Source organism: Vanessa atalanta, chromosome 19 (assembly GCF_905147765.1).
Source record: "Vanessa atalanta chromosome 19, ilVanAtal1.2, whole genome shotgun sequence".
Lineage (NCBI taxonomy): Eukaryota > Metazoa > Arthropoda > Insecta > Lepidoptera > Nymphalidae > Vanessa > Vanessa atalanta.
In genome coordinates this window covers 5,331,233-5,357,393 of record NC_061889.1, presented here as the reverse complement: position 1 = coordinate 5,357,393, position 26,161 = coordinate 5,331,233, and the positions used below count along the sequence as shown (strand labels likewise).

Here is a 26,161-nt window from a genome sequence, read left to right as displayed (position 1 = left end):
GGATTGAAACGAATCTATATTTACAATAATATGAAGCGTTTTTATTCCCTTATTATTTTTATTTACAATATCAAAACCACATGAAGCATAAATGCGTGGATTTATTTTAATTTATACTAATATTTACACAGCTAGTAAATCACAGCTCCTGATTGAATTTTTGTTTTCACAATGTGAAAGTCATGACTAGACACGTACTATTCTAAACTAAATCTAAGTAGAGATCACGTCAGCTTTGGTTTGGTAGGTTACACGCTTCTTACTTATATTTCGTTTTATCGATGGATTTCTGGATTCACTGTCTAAGCTAATTTCACTAACAGACTCAGAGTCCGGGCAATAGGATGTGTCGGGGCAAAGATGACGTTCGAGACATTTGATCGGTTCGTCAAACGTATTCGTCTGTTCTATAGTCCTCATAGGGTAGTCGTTTGAATGTGTGTCGCCGTCCCTTCTGCTCGTACGCAGAGCACGGCGGTCGCGACATCAAGAGCAACGCGCGCGCGGCGGCCGACACGTCCCCGCGCGCGCCTGATGTCACAAGCGACACATCTCGTGTTGCGTCACCGACGAATACATCATAGTTGTCACCGGGTACTGTAATTTATACAACAAAATACACACCAAAATTATTTATTCAACCGTAAATAAATAAAAAACAAAGTACACATACAGCTGGTCATGATATGTATCCAGCGTAAAATAATAGATAATCAACACAAACGACACAATATACACAGAAATAATTCAGGGCATAAGTAAAAAGTTTCGACATAAAAGACGTACACGATGGTGCGGCGAGTGCAAATAACACGAAAATTGGGTTATAAAGTTTTTGCAAGCAGAGAAACGTTTTGTTACTTAGATTATTTCATGCAAGAGACGAAACGTGTAAACGTACAGGTGTTTTAAAGTGGAAATAAATGTTGCAACGATTTAGAAAATCACGGATAGAATAAGAAAAAGGATTTTCAAGAAATTCCAACAAATACATGCATTTTGGGACAGAATCATTTGAAAATATTAGGTAAATTGGTGGTTTTTAGGAAAGCGATGATCACATTGGTAACAATAGAATATTGGACGTGGAACATAAATACAGCGCGTATAACATGCCGAATAAGGCGAAGTGGTCAAGTGCAACAGTTTGTTAGATAATCGAACGTACCTCTAGCTTTAAAACTGATTGAAGATATCAAATCTTGCAAGCATGTCACACAACCCTAAGCCTATCATGATTATTTAAAGGAGGTATAAAACTGTTACGAAGATATTTTCAGAGAAGGCACTTGGAGTGAGACAGATAATGAGGGCAAGAATTAAATTGAGCCGCTAAATATAAGTTTGTTCGCAGGAGTTTTGTCGAATAGCTTGAAGTTCGCCGGTGGAGTAATAACGGCGAGTCGTACGCCACTGAAAGGAAAATCATTTATAAACCAAAGTTAAATATAATTATTCGTATTTTATTCGTAAATATCATTCTGATTACGTGTTTCGTAATCAAAAATCATTCGTTCTAAAGGCAGAACTATAACAAATACATTCGATATAAATATATTTATCAGTGATTTTTTTTTTTATAATTTAAAGTAGTATATACTTAATTTGTTGTACATATGTGTGAGTGCAAGTTGTACACTAAGACGATGTTTAACGTTTTAAGTATGATTTTTTTTAACAAGAGGACGAAGATTTATGTGTTAATGCAATTTTCTTTTTATAGAATGATATGTGTGGTATGTATACCTAAAATGTATGTACAGAGCCCTTTAAATTAACGCACTGTAATCCTTTGTACGTTAAAATGTTCTAAATACAATATAAACTATTTACTTGTACAATTTGTTTGATAATACCTGAGACTGTTTGAAGCGAAGTTGTGGTTGATATTTTCTTCGCAATTTTCTGGGGCAGCAGACACAGAGTATTCTAAGAAATGCCCTGCAACAATAAAACACAAATTAAATTACAATGTAACAAGCTTTTATTTCTTAATAAACAATTTAAATAGATCTGATATAAAAAAATATGCTGATAATATATCAGTTAGATAATAGACTTTGAAACCGTTTGAACATTCACCATGAAAGTCAGCACAAGTATTTTTCTATGAAAACGTTTCATATTATTCACATTGTTGTAACTCGCCGCTAGATGGCGTTAAAATTAATTTCTATACAGTTAAACTGATCGCCATCACATTTAACATATACAAATAGGTATAAGTACAAAGTATAACGTCTGCCAGGTTCTACAAACAATGTGCCTTCTAATTATATAATTTTATTATATAATAGATTATCATGACTTAAGGTTGGGATTTTGTATGACATAATTTCATACATTGATTAACTTACTAGCGACCCGTCCTGACTTCGCACAGGTGCAATGATGATACTAAATATACTACAGAAAGTCTTTAAATGCAACGTTCTTAGATTTTTCAGTCAGTTCAGGGCCATGTTGATCTATATTAAGTGCACAATGTATTTAAGGTAATTATCGGATATGGCTTACAGCATTAATCCTATATTGCTTAAAAACGCTTCGTAAATAAACCATTATTTCTCATAAAAAGTAAAGGATAAAGAATGGTTATTTAACCCTAATAGATACCGCGGAGTTTATAGTAGACTTTCTTAAAACGTACAATACTGTAGTACTTTTGCATAGTAAGCGCAAAAAATACGTTTTTTTACGACATTAAAAACCGAATCAATGTTTCTCTATAATAATATGCATGTATTATACATATAAACCTTCCCCTTGAATCACTCTACCTATTTTAAAAAAATCTCATCAAAATCTGTTGCGTAATTTTAAAGATCTAAAGGACAGAACGACAGCGGGTAGCGACTTTATTTTATACTATACAGTGATAATAAAGTTATTACTATAGTAAACGATACAATACAATAATACAAATTCAAAAGTGAATATGGATAAATAATTTGTTAATACGTCAATAATTAATAATTGTCACTTTAATAAAGAATTATTAACGCATACTTTTGTAGCTTCAGTTTAATGTTGCGTGCGATCCATACGTCTTTTGTTTTATAATCTGAGATGTTAGTATTCATTGTGGGTACTGCATGCAAGTAATATACAGAGCAATTGGAAGTTTGAAGTTACATAGTCTACAGTATAGTTAGATTGGAGCATGTTACAGCATCGTCCGAAAATTTGAATATGTTTGAGCAATATGGCGCCGACGATATTGACAGTTTATGTTCAATTTTGAGAATTCTAATATCACTATACCATGGTACTTTAAAATTCGATTTCGTTAACACTTCCTATCCGTTTTTATTCGGTAGTGTAATATTGGGATTACTTTGGGTATTTTATAGATATTTTTAAAAATAATGTTAATTTAAAAAATATATAAATGCGAAAGCGAGTTTCTCTGTCACGTCATAACTTCTCATAGGTTTCGTTGGAGATACGTAAAGCTTATAAGGTACCTCATAGCCGTAACCCTCTCTCCTGACACTCGGGCGAAGTTGCGGGTGGAAATTAGTTATTAATAAAATGTCTCGTAATATTTTTCTGGTACAAAAGAACTCCATTATTATAAACGGTAAAAAGCTGTTTGTGCTTTAAAAATAAGTTTACATCTCTATATGTCCTTTCTTTTTTTTTATGGCATTTTTAGACGGATTGGCAAATGGAACACCTGATAGTAGGGGTCACTACTACCCATAGCGCTTTATGAAATGTTAACGTTTTCTTACCAATTTTTCTAACCTAACCTAACCTAACCTTGGAAACTAGAATGTTATATCCCTTGTACCTGTAATTACACTGGCCCACTCACCCTTTAAGCTGGAACCATAATAAGGAAGCTAGATAGCTAGATAGCTTACTTAGTATGGTGGCGGCCTTACACAAAGATCTACCACCAAGAATGAATTACACTCGAAACTTACTATTTACATCTTATTTACATATTATATTAATATATTCAAATCACAGTAGGCTATTTGTGAGTCTATGTAATGTTAACAAATACAACCTTTGCAGGAATTTTCCGACTTTGTGAAAAAAACTTTGGAATTTCGTTTAAAATTATTATCAAGTGTAAAATGTTGGCCGGGTCGAGAGGCAAAGACTCCATTAGCATTGTAATTTTCCCTCCTTTCAATGTCTGTGGGGGAAATTCGATTAAACCTTAATTTTGTGGCCCTAAAAGTTTACTGTAGCAGGAAAAACATCCGTGTTCTGTCCAAAAATCATTTGTTATAGGTAATTGATGTACAATCTCATTTTAAATTAGGTGTTAACAATTACATAGTGTAAAACAAAGTCGCTTACCGCTGTCTGTCCCTATGTATGGTTAGATCTTTAAAATTACACAACGGATTTTGATGCAGTTTTTTTTAATAGATAGTTTGATTCAAGAGAAAGGTTTATATGTATAATAAGTGCACAATATAGGAGAGAAACACTGATTATTTTGGAGGTTTCCAAAGTGATGTAAATAAACATATCTTTGCGCTTTTGCAAATGCTGGATCAACCTTACTAGATAGATCAAAATAATAGACTACAGTTTTGTACACCTTAAAAAGATCTTCAAAAAAGTCCCCAATGGTATATGTCTATCTCTTAGGGATAGCCGACAACAACCACTTTTTTTTCCTTTACATTTGCGAGAAATAATGGCTTATTTTCTAAGCGATTTTAAGCAATACAGCATTCATTCTTGTCCTTAAATTCAATGTGCATTTAATATAGATCAATATGGCTCTTTACAGCATGTAATTTAAATTAGTATTTTCGAAGATATTACAGATTTAAAACGCAGGGACATAGCGGTTTGTATTGCTAACGACTGAATTACTGTAAACGTTGTATATTCTGTAGTATATTTAGTGGCAGCATTGCACCCGTGCGAAGCCGGGGCGGGTCGCTAGTAATAGAATAAAAATAAAAAAATACCACAGCTACTGTAAAACTCATTGTTGGTTGGATAGAAATGTGGTAATTCTCATTCGAAATATAGAATACTTATCTCCGAGTACGATAAGAATTACATATAAACAAAAATAAAAAAAATACTTAACTAATTTATCGTTATAAGTATTGTACGTTTCTATTATTTATCTGTCTGTATTATTATTTTTCTTTTTGGGTGTCACGGAGGAAATATTTTCAAGGGATAGCATGCATTGTGTACTATGTTACTTTTGAAAAGTTTTGTGTCTTTATCAGGACAATTTTGGTTTAACAGAATAAATTATTAAAATATAATATATAATGCAATTATAAAGCGAATACTACAGAACTCAAAACAAAACCGTGTATTACCATAAATTTCTGCACAGTTCGGTAATTGGTTTAGAGGCTGCCTGAAACAACAGGATGCTAGCAGTCTGCACCTCGCTTTTAATCAACTTGTGTTGTCATGTAAATATCTCTACGATAGTCTATATACTAGACAAAATGCGAAAACATAAATATATTATGTATATATTATGTACATATTACGTAAAATGAGGATCGTAATACTCAGCTCCGAGGAACCCAGCTCATTCAATTCAGAGACCAATAACGCTCTGGACTGGGCTAAAAAACTAATTTAGGTATCAGCTGCTCGTCCCGTTTATATTAGAAAAGACGACCAATAATATAAGAAATGCCTATATAAATTATCCTTTGTCGTTCGTTTATACATTTTTCCATCCCAAAAATTTTAATGGAGATCATATACGCATACAATATATACAATGATTTACGCGCTTTGTTTTCTCTAAAATACTTTAGTAAAGAATTGGTTTGTATAGATATTTATTAAATCGCATGGAATAGTTTATTTATTTTAATGGAAATAAATAGCACAATAAAGTATTGTAATGTGTGTTTGTGTTGTAATTATATACTTTCGATATTGTTAACATTTATACAAAGGGGAAAATAGTTAAGTCGAATCATTAATTTAATGGACAAATTTGTTATTTTTTTCAGTTGATAAAAGCATATATTTTAGTGTATTGATGTAATGAGGTTACGAGTGATATGATCTTGAATTCAATACACCGATAGCACCGATAAAAAAATATTGGATTTTTTTGTAAAGAAATTGTCAGAAGCAGCTTAACAGCAGGTTCGGAAGTGTGCAGTGTTTACATTTCCCTTTGTGCCTTGAAAAGCAGTTGCTCTTCGTCTGAAATCTTTGTCCTTTGGATTTTGAGAGTAAACACGATTTAAAGTGCACTTTAGCGCACACACTTTTTCATTCTAATATAATTTGCGCAGTATGGTAGTCTCGTTTGAAAATATATATGTTATGTTATATAAAATATACAGTATAAAGCAATAGTGAACAAATTACGAATTAACGATGAAGGCAATTTTCATGCAAAAAGAAATTTATTTATTTATTGGAAAAGTTACACCATCAACTTATCACTAAGCACTTAAAATTAATATTTGACTTGGGTAAAATACACAGTGATACGTCTTTAAAGGTGTAAACAACATTCAAATATATTATTATTCAATAATCCAATTGAAATCAATGTTTTTCAACCAAGATCCCAGTTAGCCATTGTAATTAGCTATTTGTTTTGTAAACCATCTTTTATTTTTACATCGAAATAAATTCAACCACTCCTGATTTATATTTACAAAGTTTTATATAAGTTTAGTATTTTTTTATGAATCATCAAGAGCGGTAGGGTTTTTATAGAATAAAATTATTTAGGCAAATGAGAAACATCAATACCTTCGTGTAGATATACTTACCCAAAAATAAAGACGTTAAAATTTAGTAATTATTTATCAAAGTATTATTTGTTTTTTTTTTAGGTAAAATTCAAATCTAAATATTTTTATTCAAGTGGGCTCTTACAAGCGCTTCTTTATTGACACGTTATGGGATTAAATCAAATGTAAAGTCATTACCGGTTTAGTTAGATCCTGCCGAGATGAATCGCTAAAAAAACTACTTACTCTTTTACGTTATATTACATAGCTATAATCTGTTTTACTATTTATCCAGAAAATCGAAGAAGACTCCTATGCTCGTTTCATTTTGTATTCAATATTTTATCATATAATTACTCTTTAGGTATTTTAAATAATCATTTAAGTATTATTTAAATTAAGGCTTTAGGTATAAAAACATAAAAATAACTACTGTCTAAATCATGACCATAAGGAATAAGGGTAAGAATGTTACCAGCATTAAATTAAACTATTAAATCTTGTATATCATTATACTGAGGTAGAATCTTCGAAAGGGAATCGTAGATACCCTAGATTATCCAGACATCTGGCAACCTAATCTAGGATTCATTAATTTTGTCTCGAGAACCTTTTCTAGACCAAGCCTGAAGTTCGTCTAGAATTTAATTAATTCCTTCAATTAACTCTAGACGCTTCCGTGGATGTAACCCCACGGGATTCAACTTTGAAGATTTTAGTTAGCGCAATTAAGACCCATAGTCGACATTTAGTGTTAAATAGGTTTTTAATTTATTTATCTTTTAAAGTGAAGCTATGTCGCATGCCTAAGGGATGTGTGAAGTATATACATATTTTTTCAAATGTTTTATGATAAGTGACGACTTTGCATCAATGAGTTAACGTCACAGAGACGTTAACAATCCGAGATCCGTTACAATGATCGACATATAAATTTATTAGTGCGTTAACTTTTTTCAAGTAGTTTTTATGACACATACTTTTGACTTTCTAGTTTTAAAATTTCATGTCTTATTACGTTAAATTCAATAATTTAAAAGTAAAAACCTATTTTAAAAAAAATATTTTATCATATACTAAATTCGTGTTTAACGTTTCTTCATCTGGAGCCAATCCTGGGTGCAGAATCAAGTCAAGCTTAACATGAAAATGCATTGTCATCGCAACTGAACCAACATGTAAAGTTTCAAGTCCGTAGATAAGATAAAGTGGAACTAATTGAGCTCGCAAGATTTGCCCTAAACAAACAAACGTAGCAAGTTTAATAGTAATTTGTAATAAAAAATAAATAGGTACGTATAAAGTTTAGCTTTTATTTTGTAATGCTAAATCAAACTTAAGTATTTTTTAACCAATTCTATATATTTTGCTCTAAAAACCTTCACCAAAAACAACGTTCTGCGAAGCAATACTTGATAATAAACATGAATTATTGGACTAGTGTCGATGTGTTATATTTTTGTTTGTTACCTCTATTACAAATTCTGTAAGCACATAAAACTGAGCTTAGGGGCATTGTTATCCGTATTATGTATTATGTATTCGTATTTATTTCACATGTATTTGTGTGAACGTATTTTGCTAGTAAAGTTTTGGCCAAATCGTAATTGTAATTATATTAAGGTATAGTTATAAAGTAATTGCGGTAATCCTATAAAATGCAAATTTCTTCACCATCATTATCCTTCTGTGTATTATCATCATTCTTAGTAAGAAATTATTAGCATTTTATACATATATAATTACTGCAATTACATCAGAACTATACCTAACTGTAAGAACAAGGCCTACCCACCTAAGTGTGGGTAAATAAAACAGTAATTATGCTCACTCAACTCAAAATACAACAATACTAATTATTATTTTTGTTTTGCGGTAGAATACCTAATGAGTACCTACCCGGGAGGATACCACGAAGTAAATATACATACATTTATAAAAATATACGGGCAAAGGATAATCTCCTTCTTTTTAAAATCCACTAAAAAGGATTAACAATTAAAATAAATTCAACTAGTCATTCTAATCAAGAACTAATTTACTCCAGAGAACGAGTAAGACGATTGGACGTATACAAAGTCTGGGAATGAGATTGGAAATAAAGACTTAGACTAAGCTGCTTAATTGATTTTATAAAAATAATAATAAAATACCGATTCAATTTGAATTATTAATGGAGTTCCTGTATTACCTGTGAAACTTAATAAACTGTTTAGTTTTTTAATTTGTCTTAAAAATGTCATTTATATAAACAACATAGTAGGGTGATGATGGTAGTCTTAAATTATTTCAGGCACAGGTGCCATACTCATGCGTGAAAATATATTATAGTCCACAAATATGTACGCAAACTATAATCCGATGAGGTTGAATACGACTAGAAACATTTCGGGTTCAATGTCGGCTTTATATACTTTTCGAGGGACGAGTAACACTGTCAACTTTGTGATTCCAGGTTGCTAAAAAAACGAATACTTCTTTTACTGGTCCGTTCCGAGGTTTAATCCTGGGACCTCGGGATACGGACTTACTAGCTAGTCACTAAGAAAGGACGCAGTCAATAGGATAATGGAAGAGTGAAAAACAAAAGCAATTTGTTTCAACCACTTTATCGGGACTTTGGCGTGAGGAAAAAAAGCGGCAAATTGTTTATTTGATCGTCAGTTACGTGGAAGGTAGGCTTATTGTCTGTCTTCTATATACATATAATAAAATTGAAGTGTCTGTTCGTAATATTAAAATAACAGCTTTTTATTAAATGCATATGAATGTATTTTTTTTACATTAACAGTCTGTATTTTTACCACTGGTGGGCTAAGCCCTCCTCTCCCTATTAATGAATATATACACGGTACATATACCAAAATATCTTTTTTTTCTGTCTGCTTGTTACGGCTGGACCGATTTTGACGGAACTTTCACTGGCAGACAGCTGATGTAATAAGGAGTAACTTAGGCTATTTTTATAACAGAATTATATAAAAAATAAAGTCACGATGCAATGTCCAAATAACTTAAATTCAAACGCGCACGAAATCGCTGGCACCGTTAGTTATTAATATGTAGCTAAAATAAAGCTACCAACTCTATTATTCCGTGATATTTGTTTTAATATTATGGTCTTAGATTATTTATATATCCTGATAGTGTCTCGTACCAGAAAATGCTAAAAGAAACGAAGCGAACTCACATGTTGGTGTGCGTGGCGGCTACGTTACGGGTCAATGTTTAAAATCAATGACTCTTTATTGACATTTTTGTCGTCCAGCTGAGCCTCATTTTTCGTATCTATCAAATCAACATGTCATAATATAATTTTATGACCAAAAAGGACGTAATTTCGTACAACGAGTGACCTCTAGTTACTGTAAATATATTACCTAAACACAAACCGATGTTTATAACTAAAGTATTATATATATTCATATTTATTCGATTATATTTACAGTGTTTTCGTGTATCATAACTGAAATATTAAAGTTGACTGTTTAAAATAATTTATTTTTGGAATTAAAAAACACTATATTTATATTAAAAAGTTCATACAATATAAAGCATAACATTTTATACTATGATAATAAACCGATTATATCAAAATGAATGAGTAATGTTGTAGTTTTTTACGATTTAAAAACAGCCGTGATTGGCGTCGCGTGTAAGAGGGACCTTGTTTGATAATTTCGTAGATATTACGTGATTTGAATATTGAATTAATAATTACATAAGTATTTGAGTGATTATCTTTTGATATTATTAAATAGTAGTCGAATTCGAAAATCACTCTTGAAAATAATCATTGTCATTAATATATTAGCAATATAAACGTGAAAGTGAGTTTGTTTGTTACGTATGCACGTCTGAACTGTTACACCGATCATCGTAAAATTTCCCATATAAAATTCGTTGTCTTGTCAAATTATATATTCCCAGTATATTATAATATAAGTTTCAATACTTTTCTGATTTTAAAACTTAAGTATCTCACAGGCTATGAAATTAATCGTAGTTGAAGAATGTAGAGTCAACGATTTTTGAATCGAAACAACTATTACCAATCCAACAGCGAGCCAATAAAAAAACGTAAAGGTATCCTGTTGTACAGCAGATACTTTTTCAAACAGGTAACACTATGCCGCCAATCCTACCAAACCATTTCATCCATATAAATCCATAAAACAAAACGATACTGGTTTAATTGTATATTTCCAATTTGTTATTTCAATTCCGTACAATCATAATGCATTGTAAACCATCGAATCTAAATCATTACATTCCGAATTAAAATATTAGAACAATTATAATATATGTAAATTCTCATTTTGGTTTCGTTCATTTGTCACGTACATATGTCGGGATCAAGTTTACAATTAAAACTTGTTTCATTCGTGTCGTACATTCATTAGTGTCGTACATTTTTACTCAATGACTCATTCATCTGCTAACGAATATCATACTCAATATTATCCGTAATAAAGAACGCACTAATAAAAATCAAATACACCAATAGTATTAAAAAACAATCATATGAACTAAATTTATTATTTCACGCATAATTATTGTGCTTAATTAATTAATAGTTATATGAAAACTATAAATGTGAAATGAGAAACATTTGGTCCATGTAAATTTTTATTGATACTTGAAAAATTCGAAGTACAACATTTTCGTACATTTGCATGGTATGGTCAAATAATATCAAAGATAAAATTACCTTCTCTAATGATTAAATAAAAGGTATTAAAATTTAATTTTATTTAAAAGAAATATTATATTTCATTAATAAAAAAATATTAATATTTTGATGAGTATACCAAATTAGATAGGATCCCGGTTTATAAACATGAATCGAATAGTTTTATTTAACGCATTTCTGTTTCTAAGATGTTGTTATAGTTATTTCAAATTGCTTTGTACCTCATCATGAACCACGATGGGCTTGAGGTAATATGACAGTCAGTGTTAATATAGTTGAGCTGAATAAATATTATAGTAGCAAAAATATTTCTGTGCTACTTATAAAACCCCACCGATTAACCTCCATCTAAGACTCATCGACTATTATTGGTTATTTTAATTTAGGCGGGATATTATGATATACTCCTAATGGCATTTGTCCATACTCTAATTGTCTTTTACAGAGAGACCTTATGGATTTATGTCGAAAAAAAAAGTATGTTATATTTTTTTAAATAGACTGTATAATTTAAAACAATTTTTGGCAGACGAATTCCAGCAGTAAGCTTTGTTCAGCATAAATATGTTATCTTTACAGAAACTAATCTATTATTTGTACCTGCTACAATCCAGAGTCTAATACCGCCATATAATATCACAGTATCAGTGGAAACTTAGCTGATGTATGTAATATTGTATATTTTTATGCCATTGTGTGATTACCTAAAAAAAAAAGTAATAATAATCTTCCATTTTATTTATATCTGTTTTTTTAATCACTAAAAGTGTATTTTGTTTGATAATTTGGATATTCTATTTTTAATAATTCAAGTAAATTATTGTCAAAGCAAAACATATTAAAGCTATTTCATTTACATTGATTTTAATTAATAAGATATTTATATACGATTTTAATTAAACAGTCCTACGTGACATAAATTGTTGTTGCTTGCAACACTATTTCACAGGAACTTAACTTCACAATATAAACCTAATGTAACACTGCAACTTGTCAGTTCCGGTGACCGACTTCACACGACGGAAGAGTAACAATATAGTTGTGTATTTGACTATTTAATAGCAGAATAGATGGATTTAATAGTTTCTGTATTGAATTAAATACATTGTTTACTGTAGGGAGCTGATTCAATTAAACTATTTGTTTCGTAAACATAGTTACAGTATTAAATCAGTTTAGTGGCGGTTTATTCTATCCTTCTAATATTTTTAATTTTATTTTTATTCTGTCTACGTGCTTAGATTGTGATGCTGCCTTGTAATACAAGGCAGCATCACAATCTAAGCTAAATTTCACGTCCACGACTTTAATTACCCTTTGTGGTTAATTATAGCTTGTCAGTCGTCTTCCTTGGAGGGGTGTTATTGATCATAAATTACACAATATGTTAGTAACTTAAACCACGTAATATATATATCATATAAGTATACACTATGATTAACTGCTTCCTCGTAGTAATGCTGAATTTCTGGATGGATATGGATTAATAACGATCTTAGGAATATTTCATTAACTATCAAGAAGATGTCGTTAAAACAAAGTGTTTTTTCTTGTAACATTATTGGTGAAGACATTGCTGAGCAAAAAATCCTCTGCATCATCTAGGCTTCATATTATTATTGGTTTAAAAATTGCACTAATGACTTTTGTTATAGATTTAATTTCAAGACGTTGATTAGTATAAAATATTTATTTTATCCTGTTTTACGTCCCTTAGAAAAATGACGATTATAAAAAAAAAAAATAAGACATAGTCACCGTCAGTACGATACTATAAGAATTCACTTCGTATCTCACTCTGGGAAAGTTGATAACCAACTTACGATCTTACGTCATTTTGATTTGTGTATCGTATACATTTAATAATAATTGTCAAAGTCGCAAATTACATTTTCACATTTTACTCATTTTCGCGATCTTGTCTTACACAATACATCTATATAGGTATAAATATGAACGAGTTCCAAAATCAAAAGATATTTCAACGATCGAGTCGGATATAAAGTCACCTTTAGTGGATTCTATAAAAATACATGTACCGTATGTCAGTTTGTATAGACTTATCACATGAGATAAGCATATAACCGCATTATCATGACTCACGAACTCAAAATACATAAAATTCAATTCCTTGTTCAATCCCCGATATTGCTTATGCATACAATGTTCTCAACACATTTTTCGATAGTGTTCTGTTTAATGCGATATTATGAATCTTTGGGTTGATAATACGCATAGATTTGAAAGATTCTCTATAAATATAGCTTAGGTGTAGAATAGTAATTCAAATTATTTGTCTCATATGTGTCTATAAACAGATTTACAATAAAAATAGTTTCCTGTTCCATATGAGAGACCACGCGTTCCACGAGACCGCAACATGAGACCCAATCGGTATGAAATGACAATCCGACTTTGATCTACTAATATTTTTTGTCAGAAAAACCTAATAAGTAAATTAACAAATAAATTTATTGGCTCAACTCAGAGTTTATTAATGTCATTATGATATTTGTGATACGTAATTTAAAAAAAAAATATTTTACTATCTTAAATTAATGTACAAATTAAAAATAACTTCATATCATAATATAAAATTAAAAAAATAAATTAAAGCGAATTCTCATTATATTTACGAAATTATAAAAGTGGGTGGCGTATTAAATCAAGTTCACTATTATATATAATTTAATTCATAATGAATGTAAACAAAGTCTATTAAAGATTTTTATTTTTAAGCAATTTTCGTCAATATGACCTTATTTCGGTAATATGGTTTTATCTAAAAATGTTTAACACTTAACTTGAAAAATGACTCGAATAGTTACACTGGTACATACCAAAAATTTCTATGTTTAGCTTGACTTTCAAACTCAAAATGCAGGAAATTAATCACCCGCCCCCACCACACACATACTTCCTGATTACGCATGCACGAAGGGCTGTGTGATCAATAAAGTTAAAAGTCTTTATCATATTTATAGTATAAAGTACGGTTTGTATATTTTTACAAGTCTTTACACGCTCCATCCAACACAACCGCCTTCTACGACTTATACTTAGCCAAAAATATGTAAATGCAGATGGCACACTATCGTCAGTGAGAAGATCCTAAGCAAGGACCTTGCCTAGACAAAGTGATGAATCTTAGAAAAAAATAAAACATAACACAAAATAATCATCATTAGGAAATAGGCAGGAAAATTCAGTTGACTTGCAATTATTCTAATTAAGGACACAATTTGGTGGTAGGGTTTTTTCCGTCTGGGTAGATACTATCACTTATTAGATATATTTACATTAAACAGCAATAATTATTATCTTTGTTTTTCAGTTATATACAAAATTCACAAACTTGTGCTCTTAGGATAATGGAAGACTATAAGTATAGAAGTGATTTTAAATATCATCGATTCAAATTCAATACACATTTCAACGGAAACTTTTTTAAGGATAAAATGACGTCGATCGCGTAACTCCATAGACTTATGAACATTGGCAATCTACGACTTAAGAGGAAACGGAATGTTCCTCGGAGATAAGAAACAAGTAAATACTGTACATAATACTTTGGACAGAACGTAGATAATTATATTAGGTATCTTTATGAATGCTCGATGGTTTGATTTGCACACGTCATATATTCTACCGGCTCCGGTTTTAAGGGTAAGTGAGTCAGTGTAACCACAGGTATAAGCAACATCATAATTCCCACGGTTGGTGGTGCTTTGGCGGCCTAAGGAATGGTTCATATTTCTAAGCGCCACTGTTTATGGGCGGTGATAACAGCTTACCATATCAGGTGACCCATTTGCCCGAATTACCTACTACCACCCTACGTATATCACAAAGTACGGTTTAATTTCGTAAATTGAATTCTTCTTTAAATTCAAAAACAAATAATTCAAGCTCCTGTATTCATTTCTAGCTATAATTATATGTGTATTATATTATTTCTTAGACGGAATTCCGAATTCGAACTGTCAAATTATTATTAATTATGGCAACATTAATTAATTAATCAACTCAAATCTAAATGTTACTTCGTCACCTTAATTAAATTTGAGCTTAAGTTTACTTCGCTTTATTAGAAACCAGTGACCTGATTATCAAATAATTATAAGAACATGATAAAAAGAGCGCGTGCTGATCGGTAGAAATTTTGTATTACAAATGACCAACTTTAGAACAATACATTAACAAAAATTGCACTTAAATTAGATCCAAACAGCAATACTTAGTATTGTTGTGTTCTGGTTTAAAGTGTAAGTGAGCCAGTTTTGCAGGCATGAGGGATATAACATCTTAGTTCTCAAGGTTAAGGACGCATTATTATATTCATTAGCAACGTAAAGAACTGTAAATATCTCTAACAGCGCTAATGTTTATGGGTAGTGGTGACCACTTAGCATCAGGTGGTTCGTTTTAAAGTCCACCTACAAAATAATAGATTTTTTTATTAGAAATTATTTTTAGATAAAGTAAGATAGAAACAGGACAATTTAAATTTCACGTATAATGTTCTGTTGCAAACTCTCAAGTTTTATACGTTATTATACAATAAAAGTTAGCTAGCTTATTTATAGGTTTAGTAGCTTAGGGAACGTAAAAAAACAAACTTCTGCTCATTTATGAGTATATTTTCTACTCCATCTGCATTTGTCATATTGCCAGAAAGGATGTCACTAATCTTATTCAAAAGCTGGTCATTGGCAAAGCAGAAGTTAAAAGAGACGAAACCGCAACCTGAGATCTAAACGGTATGAGATGACAATCCGACTTTGAGCTACTTACTTTTATTTAATTTAATATTGGAAAATTGATTAAAAATACAAAGGCTCAATTTTAATCACACTGTATTTTTTTCCTTGATCTTTTCAAAAGTAAGCAAGACTGGGTACGTAAATAAGTCGTTGGTAAGTAGATAAGTTTGATTATATATAATGTTACGAATTCAAGTTTTTATTATAATAACATATTGTCTGTATATTGCTCTTTTACGACCAAAGCACTAAACCGAATTTGTTGAAATTTGGTATGAAATGAACTCTAAACAAAAACATAGACTTTTTACGTGCAACACCTGACGACCAAACCTTAACTACAACGCAAGCGAAGTTAGGAGAAAACTAGTAATATATAAATTTATAACCTTTATCTAAATACACTGAGAGCGAAATTTTTTTTTACTACAACTGTCATTATTATCAGTTTTCTCACAGTGTCAGTGAATTTACCAGATTGACAGTGATAAATAAATTCCGTCCGTCATTTATGTTTCGTCAGGCAAAGTAAAAATATTCATAATTATGGCGTACAATTATTATTATTAATATTATGTGTACGTAGTTAATTGAGCCATACATTACAATCTGTACGTAATATTATTAGGATCAAAACTCGTTCTGAACAAACTTGTACGCGTACAAAGAATGCATCAAGGTTCATTTGTGAACGGGAAATGAAAAAAATTCCAATGAATTGCTTTTTATGTAATTCTTTATACAGACTAGTGAAAAGTTAGTATTTATTATTAAATATTCTTATTTCACTACTGAATGCGGTGTGGATGAATCTGGTAATGTCATTAGTTTAAAGTTTTTCTTCTGGTGCTTAAATCTTTGAGATTATATTTGAAAATCTTTATAAATCTTAGTAAAAAAAAAAATTTGTTGTTTTTAACATACCCTTTTCCCTGTGACTTCACTGTAGTATTTTTTTCGTTAATAGTATAATTACCTAATATTATATGAATTTTATTTTTTATTTTAGATATTCAGGTTTCAATTTATGTCAAATTTCATGAAGATTTGATTGTTGCGGCGAGATGACGTAACAATCATACATATATTAGTTTTCATTTACAATATTAACTTGATAAGGATTAATAGAGTTAAGTTGTCTTTATTAGTTTACAATGCATTAAGCAATAACAATTTGAATATAGGTACATATATCATATGAAACGAAATAACGCGTGTATCATAAAATTCTATTCGAAGTAGTCACTAAAAAATACATAGCGAGTTAGCAACCGTGAATATCACTGTTCGTGATTTTAGTATGAAAGGAGGGACTATATCGTTTATTGAATTTTTAATGTTATGAAAAATAAAACAAGTGATGTGCAAAATTGTATCATTTTACAGACAACATTACGATTATTGGATTTTATTAAATAATTGTATTGTCAAAATATAATAAATGTTAAACATATTTTTAGATTTTTTTTTTATGATATAAGTAGGCAAGAGGTCTTGAAGGGATTTGGGATATATTTTTTAAAATTTCATAAATTTTCGTTCTAAATTAATCTCATCCCTTGTCCTTTGGGTGAATACAAATCTAATATGTTTTTTTTTTATGATATAGGTAGGTGGACGAGCAAATGGACCACCTGGTTAATGGTCACCAAGTGGCCCATAGACAATAGCGCTGTAGAAAATATTAACCATTCCTTACATCAATATTACAACAGATAGCTAATCGCTTTCCATAGGCTGTTTTCCTATCCTTAAAAAAAATGAATCTATTTGAAATAAAAAATATTGAGTAATTTTGAGTGAGGCGTAAAATATCGTTCATCGAATATCGAAGCAACTGTGCAATACTTCATTCAGCCTGATGTAGAGCTGTTACAACGCCCCATGGGCGTGACAACAGAGATGTTACGAGAGTAATGAGTTCAGCAGTTTGATCGCTTTAATTTATATTCTAAAGAACGAATAAAGGTATCTTTAAAACACAATAAAATATAATGTATTGTTAAATTACATAAAAAAGTCGTAATTATGTAACATAAATTCAAAATCTAATTTATTGTTCGAGTTCTAACAAGCACTTGTGAATCATTATTTTTAAAAACTATTTTAAATTAACCGCTTCGTAGTTTCTACTAAAGAGAACCGACAAGAACCTTGGTAGTTAGTCTTTACCGACAATTAAATTACACAGGTACATACAATCAATTTATACCGGTGGCAGCCTTACTTTTAATTGACACGACAATTCAAAAAGTGCTTTTATCAACGTACTTGAATAAATAATATTTTGATTGTGATTTTGATGTATCCTGCATGAAAATCAAAGAATGCTATCATTTGTAGAACGCCTTATTAATTTAATGTTTTTTTATTTAATATAAGATTTAATTACACTTAGTATGTTTTTTAAGTAGTACTAAGTAATTAAGGATTTTTATTTAATCTATGGTTATTTGGTTTATATGTATTTGCGATGGAAATGTATTTGTCTAATGGGGTTTCCCCTAACTATCATTTCACTCGTTAACATACCACCAACAGTTCATACTTCTCACAGTTCCAGTGTCTGTGGTTAAGGCGGCAACTATCACTTTGGTCAATTAAAAAAAAAATTGTTCATCTGCTTTGTTCAATTAAAAAAAAACAAAAATAATATTTTAAGTACGTATCAACTTAATACATTTTGTTATTTCATTACAGAACTTAACAAAGACAGAAAAAAACAGATACTTTATCTTTTTTTAATTTCACTTTTATTTCAGCTTTACGATACTATTTCATATATAAAAGGATGCAAATGGCGGTCAAAAGGCATTGTTTAAGCTGAGATTCTTGTGGTTTACGACGTTTTATGTAAGTTATTAGACGTTGCCTTTATTTTGATTATATTTTTAAATTAAGAATAAACATTGAAATGAAATGTATGTGGTCAAATACACATTGACATCGAAACTGGTAGAGTATATGACGAGCGCAAGCCTAATCATTAAGCATTCATATAGATAACTATTATAATTATTTACATATTATCCTTATAAAGTATTATGTACCGTATTTACTTGTTTCTTATCTTCGACGAACATTCCGTTTCCCCTCTAGTCGTCCGTAGAATACCAATGTTCATGATTATATGAAGAGGCGATCAACGTTAAACCCTTAGAAGAGTTTGTTTTGAAATGTATATTGAATTTGAATGATACTTTTTATAAATTTCGTCAATACTTATAATCTTCCTTTTATTCAAAAGAACAATGATTTTAATTTGTATATAACTGGAATACAACGATACCAAGTATTGCTGTTTGGTGATAAAATATCTGATGAGTGAGAGATAGTTATCCAGACGGACAAAGCCCTAACATCAAATTAAGTTCTTTGTTACAATAATTGTAGGTCAACCGGACTTTTCTGTTTTTTTCCTACTAATGACTATTTCGTGTTCGCATGTTTTTTTTCTACTATTCATCTCTTCTAGTCGTATATTCTAAGTATAAACCTCATGAAATATATTTTATTTACAAAAATCTATATATTTTATATGGATTTTATCTTATTTAGGTTCAAATTCACTCGGAGCTTTTAGTTTTTGCAAGAAAGACTGTAGGCCGCTTTGTGATACTCTTGAGTGAGAAGTTCAACCACCTCTTACACCGTTAACGCACCGCCAACCATGAGATCTACAATGTAATATCTGTTGTGCCTGTAACTACACTCACTCATTATGATGAGTGACTGTAGTGAGTGAGTCTAGTATTTAGTCTAAACTAAGTCTGAGTGAGTCTAGTATATTAGTCTAAACATAAAATAAATACAGACTATAACTATTTATCTATTTATGATTCTTAAGACCAATAGCGAACCGTAACTTCCTGATCCAAACCAAAAAGCTGAAACAAAATTTATCGTCGACGTTGGTTTTTTGAATAACATTTTGAAATACATTGTTTTATGTTATAGTGCATAAAATATGATATGAATAGTTTCGAAAAAATACTTCGAAAATATTAAACAGTGTGCTAACGCTCGGAGCTAAAATAAAAAGCCAATTAAAAATAGTACGCGCTTTACTTAAGAGATGGTTCGTGTCGTTATAGTCATTACAATTTTGTATATAGCATAGAAGGACCAATAGCAGTCGTTGACGTCAGTTTGTTGAAAGTAGTAAATGAACGGTTTCATTTATAAGGAAAACCTAAGTCGATTTTCAACAATTAACGAGGGAGATACGAAGTGAGTTCTTACAGTATAGTACTGAAGTTTACTTTTTAATACATAGATAACAGTAGCTTATATTATTATATTTTATACGTCGAATCCTTAGTAGATATTTTCATACCCAAAAGGGCTTTATTACATTTTAATGAGAGCAGACGTCAAAAATATTTAGAACGCTGGAGGCTGTTATGAAACATAATACTTTCTTACCCTCACGCCGTACGTTGATAATGCTTCGTATTGTAATAACAGCTTATTTAACTTATGGAATAGGATGACCTTTTCGGTGATCTCTTCATAAAACAGTCCCTCGTCGCATTGTAATCTTTAATTAGCTCGGGGTTTTTATGTTGGTGTTAGTTAGAAGTTATTTTAGATTGAGATCTTTATTGTTGGATGTTTCAGGTAAATATTTGTAATTTTTTTTAGACGCGAATCATTTGGCCACGTGTAATGGCATTATGCTCTCATTTCGTCATGCCTCTTGGCCGCAAGTCTCTGCGCACTTGTGTTTGCGTGGCGCTATTACTATATACATGGTTCCGTGTGTGCGTGTACTGTACACGAAGTAATAATATATTTATTTTATTAACGAAACTTTACGTTTTTGTTTCATTGATGTCTTTAATTACAATTATTGCCATTAATTTCGATGTATCCCGTCTGACTCGTGACGGCCAAAGTTTTAATAAGTATAACCAATTGGACCATATGATCACCCTATTCATAAAAAATAATGATGAAATAATTGTTAAACAAATGCAAACAAAATCATCGAGATTACACTTTATGTCAAATAATTTTGCTTTTTGGCTTTGTAATTTTCTATCTGATACTAAAGAAGGGAAACAAAACTATTGAGTACAATTATTTATATCCAATCTTCATTTTTAATTACTTAAACGTGCGAATTTATCTTTCCGGAGTTAAAACACGAATCAACACTTAACACCCATCGGATCAGGAATTTATTTCCGGCAGCTAATAAATTCAAATATATGTGTTAGCTATGTAAATTTAATTTGTTAAGGGTTTTATATATAGACCGTGAAAAACAATCGTAAGAGAATTATTTCAATGCAATAAAATGCAATCGGTCACATTAAATCTAATAAATTGCTACGTAAGAGCTTGATATAAAAAAAATACAAAATAAAAAAGGTAATAATCCAAAAAGTTTTTAGTCTAAGAATACCTACATACGTAGTTTTCTTAAAGTCGATTTTATACATAATATTTTGTTATAAAGTAATTCTCAACACGCTCCGCTCCAATGAGACAATTCTGTTAAAAGAAACGAGTGACAAACCCCCAAGCTTATCATCCTTGTTCGACACTTAGGGGTGCTCAAAATAATATAATTTTCAATGAAAAAATAATTATTTAAATTGGCTTACAATTTGCAATGCTATCACGTAATATACAAATAAATAAAGACTTGAATTAATAACCTCTTTCTATTTTGAACATTACATTAACAGCTTGTCAATTTCTCACTGCTGGGCTAAGGCCTCTTTTCCCTTTGAGGAGAAGGTTTGGAGCACATTCCACCACGCTGCTCGAATGCACTCGGTGGATATACATGAATCAAAATTTCGTTGAAATTAGACATATGCAGGTTTCCTCACGATGTTTTCCCTCACCACTGCGCACGAGATGAATTATAAACATAAATTAAGCACATGAAAATTCAATGGTGCTTGCTTGGGTTTGAACCCGAAATCATCGGTTAAGATGCACGCGTTCCAACCACTGGGCCATCTCGGTTCTGGGCTATCTCGGCTCCATTTTGAACATAAAAATGTGAAACTCAAAGTGAAAAACAGTCTGTTAATAACCCACGGTTGAGGTACCATAACTTCAGAAGGAGTTATTCTTGTAAAGGTTGGAGCTCCAATCCGAATACACTTGGGGCAAATTTTCATCCGAAATAAACCGGAGATTTGGTCGCGATGATTTCCTTAATCACCGAGCATGAGATTAATTGCGCGTTCAATTTCAGTTGATCTTTCTTAGGTCGAACTTCCAATTTTGTATTAACCACACAACAAGGCTCACAATTTGTGGTAGTATCGGTTAACAAAGTGGTTTTCTTTGAGGGTGTTCCAATAGTACGAGGAAATGTCACAAGATGTATTTTTTCACATTACAATACAAAACGGTAAGCGATTTCCGCCTTTTGCTTGCACGGAACCCGTGAGTGCATAAAAGTGTACAAGTAATCCAGTAATATTGTAGGGCGAACTTGATTTATGATGTATACGTGAACAGCGTCGCTGATGGTGTTTCGATTACGTTTTGTACTAACACTTACAGTAAATTTCATTAGTGTTGAACAAATTGGCGATGAAAGTTATAATATAATATTTTCGTTACTTTTATTCCGTGTGTTTCGTATATAAGCTGTGGTCGCTTAAGTTTTACTATATGAATTAAATTTTCACAGACAGAAGATGACACAAGATCTATTGCATATGTTGGATACCTTAAAGGCCTACCAGTACCTTGTTTAATCCACTTGGTGGAAATTCAATTATAAACAGTAATACTTATATTGTGATTATTATTGTGACCCAGTTTCAAGGATGAGTGAGCCAGTGTAACTACAGGCGAAAGGGATCTTAGTTCCGAAGGTTGGTGGCGCATTAGCGATGTTAGGAATGGTTATTTTTTCTTAGATCGCCAATGGTAGACATTGGCAATGTCATAAAAAATAGTGTGGTGGTGGTGGCCCGCCTATCAATATCATAAAATAAAAACGTATGAAAAATATTTTATTCATTAATGAGTTTTTCGAATACGATCGAATTTGTCTGTTATATAATAAGATTGCGCTTTGTACAGGAATTTACAATAATTAAATTCAGAAATTTTATTTTATCTTGACAATGAATGGATTGAAAATTCACACAGTCGATATACAATTAATATAAATTATATAACTTTCAATATGAGGTTTAATTAAGAATTAAGGCTGAATGTTTTTTTCTGAGTGAAAATGTCGTCGTTCGTTGGACACGATGAGGAGAATAATTCAGTATTACGGACTCGGTCTTTGAGATTGATGGCTCTACATGACTCTGTGCTGCTCTGATTCAGTTTACTGCTACTTTGGTGAGCATTTACGAGTATATTAAGGCACCGTTTGTACTATTACTCATAAATGTTGAACATTCTGACCCAACCCGCATTAGAACAGCGTGATGGAATATACTTCAAGCCTTCGTCTCAAAGGGAGAAGACGCCTTAGCACAGGCTGTTAATGCATCTGCCGTATTGGAACAGTGTAATTAAATATGTCCATTATTTGTTTTTGAATGCAAAGTTATTGTATGATGGAAAAGGATAGAAAGTAGTTTGCCTGGGAAGAGAAAACGAGAGACCCAGATAAGTTAGACTTGTATAACGTATGCTGAATTGTAAGCGCTCCATTGCTATAATTGATTTATGCTCTTAAACTTAATTTACCAAAGGATGCTTACTGATGCATACAAGTCTTCCTACCTTAAGTAATTAATGCACAGTCATGTTAACGAAGGAATTTACATAACATAAGATATATGCGACATGAAACAGCCATTTATAACGGCACACGTGCTCTGAAACTAATAGCAATAATCTTATAACTTAGACGTATGTTCGAAATATAACAATGCTGTCGAATAATCGCTGTGTTGTTATCGGTAATACGGTGAACGTCGAATCATCTACGAATTCGTGTAATGTTTCAATTTCAGGCTGCGGTATGAATGATGATATTTTGGTTTTGCTGATGTGGCTGCTGAAAGGTCTAAATTAACATTCAATGTCTATTTCATAAATGTACGTTGATATTTTTTGTCGTAAACTGCGGCTTTAGCACGTGTGAAATTTTATAAAACTGTACTTAGCACACAAACCGTCACACTCAATTTTATCCCCTCAAGGGGTGAATTAAAAAAATAGCTTGTGCTTCTTCGGGGCTCAAAGTATCTCCATAGCATAATTTCATCTAAATTAGTTTAGCGCTTTAAGCTTGAAGAGGTAATAGACAGATACTTTAGCATTTATTGTATTAGTATAGATGTGTTCCTATCGTAAAAATAGTTGGAGAATATTTGTCAATTATAATTTTTATAAAATCAATATTTACATTATAATTTAATTACAAAAATATTAAATGTCAACATTAGTATTTGACTATAAATATGAATTCAAAATCAAAATATTTCTTTTGATTACTGAAATTATTAAAGGAGCATATTTTTCAAGACATATCAGCCATGTAGGTATCGAAATATAAGTAGTTCCGACGCGTGGGTGTCTACGTCATTTGTGAAGATCCAAAGAATTGGAGCTGTACTTTTGTCAAACAATACCTATAGTTCTTAGGCTTGCGGCACTAGAGTTCTTCTGAGACAATAGATAGAGGCTTTATACCTTTACGTAAAACATTCGAAGAATACATCTTAGGAATAAAATTTTATATTGGCCTGAATGCGAAATTCACTTGATATGACGAATTAAATTCGATACTATTTTCAAAAGGAACAAAATTTATTAAAAAATAAAAATTATGCTGATAAAAACGCAATGGAAATCCCAGTCCACTTAATAAGATCACTAATGAATATAAATTTGTTATTTGACTCAAGCACGAACTATCTGAATTAAAGTAAACTAAAACAAGTAATAATTTGGTGACGTATAAGTTGTATTCGTTTTTAACGTGGTAAAATAATCATAGCTATAAATATATTAAAATCAGTTATTAGCCACCTGCTTGCGCAAACTATTACGTGGTAGTAGTTCAATGTTTCAATAACTTAACTGCCCGAACAACGATTGGACGCCTCGTCTCTATGTCGCCGAGACGCGCAGGGTCCTGTGACGTCACGGCATTGGCAGCCGGCCACAGGCCAAACAATTTAAGAGCGGGAAGGAAAAGTATCATAACAACGTTATTTATAAAGATAATTAAATAAAATAAATCACCGAACATTATTCCAAGCATAACATGATATAAAAAAATACCCTTCCTTATTTTTAATTTTCTTTCTTTTCCAGAAAATAATCAAATTTACACAGAGAGCCTTGCAGATTGCAGAGGCATTAATTTCCAAGACGGAGTTTGTAATACGGAAATACGAAGAGGAATTAAATTAAAGTTCGAAACGTCAGATTTGCAGCAATCAATCTTAAGTGAAGCTGAACAGGACACGTGGTTAGGTGAAATGACAAGATGATGACGGGATTCCTGTTAGAAACAAGAGAAGTGGCGGCCGGGACATGAGGTTGCGAGATGAGTCGAAGAAATTGGCAAAGTCTAGACTAGATCTGTGCAAGACCGAAAGGCCTATATTATCCATTTGATAATGGATGGATAATGATGATTGTTGATTAGTATTTTTATTATCAAGTTTCCATCTCCTTAACTTTAAAATCCGAGTAATTGTATAAGCCAGCAATTCGTATTCCTATTTCATTGCGCTGATAATATCCGTAAATTTTTTACGTCGCTGACCCCAATACACACTTTTTTTAATTTTAGAAAGGTCGTCAAGGGATAAGGATAATTTTCCGCTCGACTTGCTCTGGTAATTGCACCCTTCCTTGGGCTAATCGGATACTACAGGGCAGATGTAAGTGATACTCGTTTAAGTGTTTTCCTTTTAGACCATTGCCCGAGTCAATTGGGCGTGATATTGTGGATGTCGTTTTGTGTATTTACAATGTACATTGTGTACTATAGATTAAAACACGTTATACTATACATTGATATTGTATGTATTAGTGAGAAA

General features: G+C 31.3%; 1 protein-coding gene across 1 annotated transcript in view; it reads right to left on the bottom strand.

The window, feature by feature from the left end:
• Window positions 1-248: 248 nt before the first annotated feature.
• LOC125071320 (dopamine receptor 2-like) overlaps window positions 249-26,161 on the bottom strand; it is a 154,495-nt gene continuing 128,582 nt past the window's right edge. Inside the window, exons 3-4 of the mRNA XM_047681516.1 lie at window positions 1,857-1,941; window positions 249-597 (exon numbers count right to left, since the gene is read on the bottom strand). Coding sequence (XP_047537472.1) covers window positions 538-597; window positions 1,857-1,941 — 145 coding nt within the window. The 3' untranslated portion in view covers window positions 249-537. The remainder of the gene's footprint in view (window positions 598-1,856; window positions 1,942-26,161) is intronic.